Source organism: Arvicanthis niloticus, chromosome 10 (genome assembly GCF_011762505.2).
Source record: "Arvicanthis niloticus isolate mArvNil1 chromosome 10, mArvNil1.pat.X, whole genome shotgun sequence".
Taxonomy (NCBI): domain Eukaryota; kingdom Metazoa; phylum Chordata; class Mammalia; order Rodentia; family Muridae; genus Arvicanthis; species Arvicanthis niloticus.
Genome location: NC_047667.1, coordinates 22,271,000 through 22,281,442, shown reverse-complemented (window position 1 = coordinate 22,281,442; position 10,443 = coordinate 22,271,000). Strand labels below are relative to the sequence as shown.

At 45.6% G+C, this 10,443-nt stretch overlaps 1 protein-coding gene across 1 annotated transcript; it reads right to left on the bottom strand.

Moving 5' to 3' along the window:
- Positions 1–1,577: 1,577 nt before the first annotated feature.
- On the bottom strand, positions 1,578–9,831 carry Ppp1r15b (protein phosphatase 1 regulatory subunit 15B). Its single transcript, XM_034513077.2, has 2 exons — positions 7,324–9,831; positions 1,578–4,766 (listed from the first exon to the last, which is right to left on the bottom strand). The coding sequence occupies exons 1-2, from the start codon at positions 9,166–9,168 to the stop codon at positions 4,485–4,487; spliced, it is 2,127 nt and encodes a 708-aa protein (XP_034368968.1). The 5' UTR covers positions 9,169–9,831; the 3' UTR covers positions 1,578–4,484.
- Between the last annotated feature and the right edge of the window lie 612 nt (positions 9,832–10,443).

Here is a 10,443-nt window from a genome sequence, read left to right as displayed (position 1 = left end):
ATGCCTGTAATCCCAGAACCTGAAAAGCATAGGCAGGGATCCAGATCTATTGATACACTTTCTCAAAAAATAAAGATGGGGTGCTGGAGAGATACTCAGCAGTTAAGAGTACTGGCTGCTCTTCCAGAGGTGGAGTTTAACCACACAGTAGCTAGAAACCATCTCTGAGATCTGGTGCCCTCTTCTGATGTGCATGAAGATAAGAGTACTCATATACATAAAATACTTATTTAAAGGCTAGAGAGATGGCTCAGAGGTTAAGAGCACAGGCTGCTCTTGCAGAGGTCCTGAGTTCAATTCCCAGCAACCGAATGGTGGCTCACAACCATCTGTAATGAGATCTGGTGCCCTCTACTGGTTTTCAGACATACAGGCATGAGGCTGCTATATACAAAAATAAATGAATAAACCTTTAATAAAAAATTTAAAGAGGAAAAAAATACTTATTAAAAAAAAAGCTTGGTTGTAAAGCACTTGCCATGTAAGCTGGGGCACTTGGGTTTTCTCTCCAGAGCTACTTAAGGTAGAATAGAGAAGTGGTCTGAGTTGACCACTATCTTACTAACAGTCAGAACTGGTGAGACCAGCATTAAATGGTTGCTTGAAATGACTCAACAGTTAAGGCACCTCTACTCTTGCAGAGCATCTGACTTTAGTTCCTGGCACCCACTGCAGCTTGCACCTCCTGTTAATTCCAGCTCTAAAGATCTGCTGGGCATACACACAAAGTAACTTCCTACACACAAAAATAAAGCTTCCCTTTCATTTTGTTTAAAAAAGAGAGACTGAGGATGTAGCTTAGTGGCAGAGTCCTTTTCTAGCCTAAGAGTCTGGGGGTGCTAGGGAGATGCCTCTGCAGTTAAGAGCACTGGCTGCTCTTTCAGTGGTCAAGCTCAATTCCCAACACCAACATTGTAGGCTCACAGTAAGTATGGTCTCATGTGACCAGATGACCTCTTCTGATGTGCAGATACATGTACATGTAGACAAAACATCCACATACATAAATCTGAAACAAGATCCTGGGATCTGGGGCTGCAGTTGACTCAGTAGCTCACAACTACCCACAATCCCAGCTCCAGGGAATCTGATGCCTTCTTAGCTTCCAGGGTTTCCAGGAACTAGGACGGACCCCATAGTACTAATACAAGACAGAAGGAGAAGGGAAGAGAGGAAAGGCGAGGGCTGGGGAGAATTTGCAGTTGCTGGAGCACTGGCCCCGGTTTTACAGTGATGTCTTAGAGGGGACTGTTGGTAGCCAGGCACAGTGGTGTGCTCCATCTCAGCTCTCCAGCGGCTGAAGCAGGATTGGCATACTTAGCAAAAACTATCTAAAACCACATCAAAAGGCTCACCCTCTAAGATCCATCCTGTCTTGTCCTATTACTAAGACAGCAGATTTCGACTGCATCTCTCTCTACCCACTCTTCCCATTAGCCGAGAAACGGTTTAGATGGCCAGGATGTCAGTTCAGATCGCCCACAGCACTTCTACAAAATCAAATTCTACAAAACTGATCCAAGTCTGAAAATCCTGTCCCATAATACTAAAACCAACATAAAATACAACACATAGCATTTAATAATTGCAAATATATTTATTACAATTTACAGATTAGTTAATAATTATATACAAATATAATCTGAGCTATAAAATCTCCACTAGTTACAAGTAAAATGACTGATCTGAAGACAACTCAAAAATCTCACTCCCCAACTCTACCTTTCTTAAATTATAAAAAATAAATCTGACAGTTTTGATTTCAAGTTAGACAAAGGGTCACCACATTTCAGCACTCAGAAGTGTGGCCCCACCTGTACAGAGCCTCACATGCTACACACATCTACAGCACCACTGAGACTTGAATGTGTAAAGTGTTTAGCTAGAAGCAAGCCTGCCTGGCCTTGGAGGTGGTTCTTTCCTTGGGACTGGGATGACAATGACAATCATTTTGTTTTTCTCCTTCAAAGACCTTCTGTCCTTGCCACCACTTGGCCGTGTCTGCAGGCGTAATTATTTTAACCAGTCATTTACTCATTTGATAGTGAAGGTGAAAATCTGGAACAATTTTCAAACATCTCAAACACACCATGAATGTACAGATGCCCTGTTCCTTGCAAATATACAGGTGCTGGGTCTCAAAAACAAAAACCTAATCGTCTGAAATCAATTGTGTTAAGCTGCAGTATGGTTTTAAAAGAAACGTCACAGTTTTTCTTCTTAAAGTCAACATGCCAGCTTTCCAAAACACAGTTTCTAAACTAGCCCATGTCCACAGCACTAAACCAGACTCTGCAATGCACTCTAGAGTTCACTAAAGGCAGGTGCATAAAATACACAGAAATGAGTGTTCTCACAAAAATAAGACCAACGTTTCTGGTGCTGCACTCTTACTACTGTGTGTGGATGAACTTCATCACCATTGAGGCAGACCTTAGAGCACATCAAACGGAAATAACCAGGGAGGTTATAAACTGAGGTAGTTACCCTGCCAGTTCTAGAAAGCTCATACCCACAGCCAACTCACAGGCCCTCTCTTTTGTGCATGTAACCACTAACGAGCTGGTTACACATTCCCTCAACCTAGCCATGCACAACAGGTGAAGCTAACTGAACAAACCAAGCGTACCTAATCAACACACCCTATTCAAAAGTAAGCTTTGGGGAGGACACCAAGACTTTTTGGCTGCTCTACTTTCTGCTTTGCTTCTCTCTATATAAGGTAGAACACAACAAACCTGGATATTGACCTTTATATTTGACATGTCACACTTTGAAAACTTAGAACTGCACAATCCAAGTTCACAGGTTTAGAAAAGATCCAAGACTGGTTTGAAAAGTGCCAGTGCTGAGGCAGGGTATAAGTAACACTGGTTTTAAGATACACAAAAAAATGAATTTCTGAGATGTCTCCCATATACCTCCTAGAAAACTTCTAGGCTTCTAAGTTTAAAAAATAAATGTCTACAATGCAATGATTACTTTCTAGAGTGCTTTACTTCTACCCATTCTTGAAAGCCACAAAGAGCCACATTCAACTGGAACTACAACACACAGAAACTTTCCAAAAGGACAGTTTGCACAGAAACCAAATACACTAGATGTTAAAGTTTGGCAGACCAGCTGGGCATCTCGGTGTGTGCCTTTAAAAAGCACACCAGCCTGGATTCCCCAGTCAAGAAAGTACTGCACTTAGGGGTTTGTGGCAGTCCTTGAAAATATCTTAAATAGGCCTAGACACAGAAAAAAATCTGGATGCATGGCGCGCACACACCATGTACAATCCAAACAAGAGGACAAGAGGATCTTTCAAAGTCACCCTTGGCTAAATAATGAGTTCAAGGCCAGCCTAGACAACACAAGACCCTGTCTTTAAATTTAAAAAAAAAAAAAAAAAGGAAAAAAATCCACCGCTGAAGTGACACAATATCTTTTAAGTTGATAACAACAGGTTTTAGCCTCGAATAGGTCAAATCTATGAAAGTTTAAAAAAAAAAAAAAAGAAAGAAAAAAGGGGAAAAAAAAAACCCAAACCCCACAAACTCAAAAAGACAAACCAAAAAATACAAACATAGCTCAACACCCAAGTTGAAGAAGGAAGACTGCCATGAGCTCAAGGCCACAGTGAGACTCTGCCTCAATCCCCCACCTCAAAATATAACAGACATACATATATATGAAAACAAACACCATAAGGCCAGAACAGAAAATTAATTTTAAAACAGAAAAAGCACACAAGAACCCAAAGTTTTTAGATAAGTATGCATAATTTGAGTTAGAACTGAATCTGAGGCTCAAACCTTATAGTTATCCCAGAGAATGTTCTTTCTTTTGCAGTCCTGGGGACTGAACCTTGCATGCGTAGACAGGGTCCCTCTGCTACCAAGCTATATCCCCAGCCTCCTTTTCCATTCTCAGTTTAAAATAAAAAGGTCTTGCTAAACTCCCCACACTGGCCTTGAGTTCACTTGAGTTCACTGAGTTCCAGGAAGACCTGGAACTTTCTATCCTTCTGTCTCAGTCTCCACAGTAACCTGACGGTTTTGTTCTGTTCTGTTTGTCCTCTAAGACCGGATGTCACCACAGAGCCTAGCTGGCCTGACACTTGTATATACACCAGACCAGCCTCTGCCTCCAGAAGTGCAAAATCAAACTCTCACCCCAGGTAAGCACAGGATATTTAAAAACACTTCCAGCTGGGCATGGTGGCACAGGAAACAGAGGCAAGAAGGTGGCGATTTCAGGGCCAGCCTGGTCTACACACATAGACCTAGGCCAACCAGAACTATGCAGTGAGACCCTCTCAAAAAGACAAAACCTGCATCCAACTAAATAGGAAAAGAGAGGATTAAAGATTAGAGATCCTTCATTATCAGAGTTGCTGTTTCTAATGAGACACATTACCAAAAAATAATTGAACTACAGCACTAGATACAAGTTGTTTCTTTAAAAACATGTCCAAGGACAGCTGCCAGTGTTTGTTTTTAAGAAAAAGCTCTCAAGTAAGAGACAGAGTGGGCGAGGGTTGCAGGCTGTCCACTCGTCTTAGCACTGCTATACAACAGTAAGTCCTTTGACACATGTTCCTGCAGTCTACTAAACATTCTTTCTCGGTGCTCAAATGTCAAGCAGTAGCCAATGGCAACTTCTGTTTCGTGAATTCGTTTCTGGAACCTGCATCCATCCCTTGCAAATTCTTCCCATGGTCCTTTGCGATCCTCATCACCACTTATATAATACTCAGTAACTTCTTCAAGAAAGGTTACCTAGAAAGACAAAAACCAATGTTAGTAACGCTGGGATCTCAGAATTAACACCACACTGACACAGAACAGATGGAGCTCTGTGCCCAGCACGGAAGTTGGAAGGGAACTGTTTCCTGTTTGTCTGTGATCTCTGCTAGCCTTTATTTCTTAGAGAAATACAGAAGTCCCATTTGTTACAATTCTTTCTCTGGCAATGACAAAGTACTCAGAAAGTAACCACAGTGGAGACAACCTCAGTAAGCCAAGGCCCCTCCCATAACCCCAGGCTGAAGCAGGACAATCAGGAGTCTGAAGCCAGATGCTTTACAAGAATGAGATCCTGTATATATATCTCCAAAAGTAAATAGTTGCTCTAAAGCATGTTTAATAGTTACATCAGCTAATCCCACCGAGGCCTACAGCTTTCCTTCCCTTTACATCAGGCCAAGGAATGCCCCCGAGGACAATTAGTAGGCATGTAACACCTTACTAGATATTGCAGTCTAGTGGTTACCCAGTCACTAAGATAAATAAAAATAAGCACTTTTATACTGTGGATCAAATGCCAAACTTTTTCAAAGAATTTTCAAAGACTTTCTCATTTGAGCCTCATGTGGACTCCATGAACTATGAAAGGGTTTTACCCCCATTGTACTGACAAGGAACCAGATGGCAGCAAGCAGCTGAAATCCCATATCATCTAAGTGCTATAACCACCAGGATTCCAAAGTCGACAATCTGCTGTTTTGTCAGAACACAAAATATTTCATACTCCATGATCCCAAGGCCTCCCTCTAAGACTAGACACTACTCATTATTCCCACAGAATTAAAGGATGGCAGGGAGCCAATGGCTGTCAAATAACAATTATAGCTAGACACAACCTCCTCCAAGTTCTGGTTCTAGTTTACAGTCAATCATCTTAAACTGAGACATGAGGTTGGCCTCAGCCATTTAAAGGCATGGAAATAATTTGAGTTTTATCTACTCATTTGTGTGTTGGTAACTTGGGCTGTGAGGTGTAGCTAGCTTAGTGGCAAGGTGAATAATATGCAACAGGTCCACAATTACAACCCCTAGCATCACAAGACAAAACAAGTCATGTGACTCTTCTACAGCAGATCTTAATACTCCCACTGGGTAAGGAAGTAGATCAGGGGCGTGAAAGCACCCTTAAGTCTAGGCTGCCCTATCCCTCCAAACTCCATCTCAGCCCTAACCCGGGAGGGCAGATCGGTCTCCAGGGCCAAGTGCCTGTGCCACTACGCCACAGCTTCCTGTCTGTTTCCTCAATAGCAGTTTGTCTATCCTGAAGAGGATAAAGACAAGGTCAAGGCCGGGGCGGTGGTGGTCCACACCTTTAATCCCAGCACTTGGGAGGCAGAGGCAGGCGGATTTCTGAGTTCAAGGCCAGCCTGGTCTACAGAGTGAGTTCCAGGACAGCCAGGACACAGGGAAACCCTGTCTCAAAAAACCAAAAAAAAAAAACAAAAAAACCCAACAACAACAACAAAAAACCCCACAACATTCTAAATCTTTTAGCATGACTTATGCCTCTATAGGCAAGATATAACATTACTACCATTTAGATATGTCCCAAGAATAGTTTCTAAAAAGATGGGCCCTTCAGACCCAGGAGTGGGCTCACACTCCATTTGACAGGCACTGGAGCTGCAGAAGAGGCCAGTAACTCACCCACTGCTTTCTCTTTCCAAATGAAAGTCTAAGAAACTCCCTCAACAACAGAAGTCGTCTTTGTATCAGTAAAGTCAGCTGAGTAAGCAGTAAGAGAAGTTAAGCAACTCCACTGACTGAACATGAAGTAAACTCAACTATAAACTGAAAGGACTGCCCATGGAGTTTTATAGCAAGCCTGCAGGCTCACGAGTACCCCTGCACGTGGGAAGCTGAGACACCAGGCTCAAAGGCCAGCCTGGACTTCAGAGCAAGGACTTGTGTTACATAAGAAGACCTGAAAAACAAACTGGGCTGGAAGTTCTGGCCAGCTTGAGACACAACTGGCTGCAGGAGAGCCAGGTGTATTGCTCCCCACTTTTTTGAGATAAGGTCCTACTCATGTATCTTTGGCTAGTCTGGAACTCACTAGGTAGACCAGGCTAGACTGGCAAAACTCCAAAAAAACCCACCTGCTTCTAAAGTGCTGGGATTACAGAGACACCCCAATAACACTTTCTGGGCAAACAACTAAACAAAGCTAATTTGCTACCTGACAGTATTATTCCTCTGGATTCCAATGGACAGGATTAAAGACGCTGTAGCCAAAAAACAAAACCTTACATATTACCAAATAGAATACATGCAAAACCATTTCTAACCTTCAGGTTCCACCTACCAAAATGACACTCCTGTCAACATCTAATTCTGGCATCTTCCATTTGGGTAAGAACATTTCTCTATATTGGGAAGAAGGGTCACACTTGAGTATTTCTCAATTCAAGCACATGAGCTGAGAGGCCTTCCTCAAAAATATGCACAACTGTGCCTCCACAGGAAAAGTCATGCTGCTATAGTAACCATATCAAAACACAAATTATTAGTCACATAAAAGGAAACAAACCTTTTTTCTCTTGATATGAGTGTATCTTTCTCCAGAAAGAGCCTCACCCAGCCCACAGCCTGGACAGTTATCTTCTTGGCTCTCTAACAGTTGTGCCTTACAAGAAAGTAAGGTATGATGCCCAGAAAAGGCCACTGTGGCCTCAGAAGATGCCTTTGAGTCCTGACAGCCTTTCCAGTTCTTCCCTGACGTTTGAAAAGGAGCCTTAAAATTCAAAAGGTTGTAGGGGTCCTCAGAGTTACAGAAAGAGTTCCACAGTCTAAGGCTCTCTGCTTCATCTGCACTGGATTCCCAGTCATCCTCCTCCCCAGAACTATGGTCAGGGGTCTCAGGAAGGGGTCCCACCTGAGCACTCCCTACATCAGAGATGGCAGACCAGGACTTCCCTGAATCAGATGGGTCTCTGGGGGCAATTCTGGCAGCAGTCTGAATTGTGGCTGTAAAGTTCTGGGGGTTGTAAGGATCTACACTGTAGAAAGAGTTCCAAAGATGAAGCCCTTCAGAGTCCTGCTCCATGTCTGATTCAGACAGGGAGCCATCACTATCAAAACCATCATCCTCAGGTTCCTCATCCCAATCCTCACTTTCAGAGTCAGAGCTGGTGTCCAAGTCACTGGAGGCACCTCCCAAAATATAATCTATCAGTTTGTTGCTACAAACGGGTCTGGTAGAAACAGGAAGGGCATCCCCTATGTCTGAGTAGTCAATTACATTAGTGTGGTCCTCTTCACATTCTTTTTCCACAGGTAACTCCAAAGACAGACTGCTTCCCTGGGGGCTCTGTGAAACTTCAATCGACAATTCTAGTTTTTTCTCAGTGGGCTGCGGGCTGGCTCCAGCAAGGGCCACCCCCTGTGTTGGGTTATCTGTGCAATGTTGTGGGTCCATCCGGAGAAGGCTGTGTTCCTCCTCCAGGCTATGATAGCCATTATCTTGGTCAGGGGTGGGTAACTCCTGCCCTTTGTTAGCCTGAAGGAATTCTAGCCGTTTCATACGGAGGTGGTGGATTTCCGGCAAGCCTTCTGTAGAGAGAGGCGGACACCTTCGCCATGCGGTTGCTGACATCTCTGCACGCAACGGCTGGGGGTGACAACCATCTTCAGAAAGGTAGCAGCTCTCTGGGGGTAGTGTTCGGAAATCCACAAGCTGGCCAGCTCCAACGCTGTTCTGACAGCGTAGCTCTAACTGGGGAAGGCAGTCCAGGTAGGAAGGGTTCAGGAGATAGGAAACTACCTTGAAATTGCCTAAGCTCTGAGTGCTCAGAGGCCCAGAGGATGAAGAGCCAAGTTCTCGGTGGGAGACTAGACCGGCTTGAAGACTACTGGGCAGCAACTCCACTCCCCACAGGTGCTGTTCCAGGAGGAAAGTGTGCGCTGTAGAGTCTAAAGCTCTTTTCTGGGCCTCGAGTTTCAACTCCAGGTCTGAGGACGAGCACTGGCACTGGAGCCCCTCCTCTAGCCAATCAAGGGAACTGACAACCAAGTCTCCCGAAGAAGAGTCTAGCCGCAGTGAACTCAGAGATTTCTGCACTGTGGGAGCGGCAGATTCCTCCCGTCCTCTCAAAGCTCTCAGGGCGCTGTAACTTGCTGCAAAATCTAGCCATCTGCTTGGAATCATGCCACCGAAAAGCTGACTCCAAATAAGCAGCTTCTGGAGCAAACTAGGGAGCAGAGCAAGGAGCTGGGAAAGTAATTTGGTCCAGTACCTGGTCCGAGGCTCGGGCAGGGCGGAGTCCCCGGGATTTTGTCGAGAGCAGGCGTGCGATCGCCGAAGGAAGGGCAGCCGGAACCAGGAGCTCATCCGAGGGGCAGGCCGCTTCCGGGCCCTGTATGCTCCCGTCTCCATCTTCTTTCCTTGGCAGCTTCTCCGGTAGGAGTACGGAGCTCAGCAGCGTCACTGCGGGCAGGATCCGAGGCCTACACAGTCTCAGCCTTGCCCAGCCATGGAGTGGGTACTGCAGTCCGAGGCCCGCGCCGGCAGAGGAGGCCCAGGGAGCGGCGGCTTCCGCAGCGAGCGACGTCCCGTACGGCCCGGCGGCCTGCGCAAGCGGTGGCGACCGTGGCTACGTCCATCCCGGCAGGGGAGACGTCCTAGTCCGAGTGAGACCGCTCCACCATAGAAGACCCCTCACGCGGCGGAGGCGTTTCCGGAGACCGCGGCCCTCACTGGAGGCGCGAAACGCACAGACGGAAGGGCTGGGTGGCGGACGGGCGCTCAAGGAAGCGAAACACAAAATGGCCGCAGCCGCACTCCCGGAAGCCGCAGGACGAGACGGAGGACCGAGGGCGTCTACTCCTACGGCTCAGCGCAGCCTAACGTCATTTGCTGAACCCCACCCTCACCTCCCGGGAGGCGGACTTGCCTCACCCTTGTGCGTGGCCGCTGATTGGCCGCGCCTGTGGTCCCCTGTCGGCTTCCTTACTCAGGGAAGAGCAGGCTCGCACGCGGCAAGTTGCATCAGCCGGACCTAGAATGTACGCATGCGCAGTCAGTCCGTTCTGGTCTCCTAGGAGACTCCGCGCTCCACCCTCTGGGTTAAAGGGAAGGGCTTTGGGAGGTGAGTGGGTTTCAAGAGAACCTGAGAATTCTCCCGAGCCCTTTTTATGGATCGGATTCGCTAAGCTACGTAACCATTTTATCTAATACGTACATCGGTCTTCTCGTATTAAGAAGACAGGAGTTAAATGATGTGGGCAGTGCTGTATAACCTGTATAACTTGTCTGGGGCTAAGACACAAATCACCCCTAGTGAATAATAGTGAAAACGGAATCACACATTCCTGTCCCCTCTGCTTTCGGATTTCTAAGTCTCTAACATTGCCTGTGGTCTAATTTGGACATCTTTCAGCGTCCATTTGAAAGGAAAAACGTGGTGTTACTGTCAAGCTGAAGTCACAGAAACAGTATCCATAACTGTTAACTCAGCTTCTCAGAAACAGCGAATTCATTTATCTCCTCAGAAACAAGAACCACAGAGTGTAGTGCCCAGTGAAGGACAACACATTGGTGACTTTTGTCCTCTGAAAAAATTAGCTGATTAATTTTAATTGCTGTAATAAGGAAAGGGTTTTGTTTGTTTGAAACATATTTTATTCTGTAGCCCAGGCTGGCCTGAAACTA

Excerpts from the sequence above, each read along its gene's own strand:
- Ppp1r15b (XM_034513077.2), bottom strand. The coding sequence starts at position 9,168 with ATGGAGACGGGAGCATACAGGGCCCGGAAGCGGCCTGCCCCTCGGATG. Across the intron at positions 4,767-7,323 it reads CTCATATCAAGAGAAAAAAG|GTAACCTTTCTTGAAGAAGT; the intron begins GTTTGTTTCCTT and ends TTGTCTTTCTAG.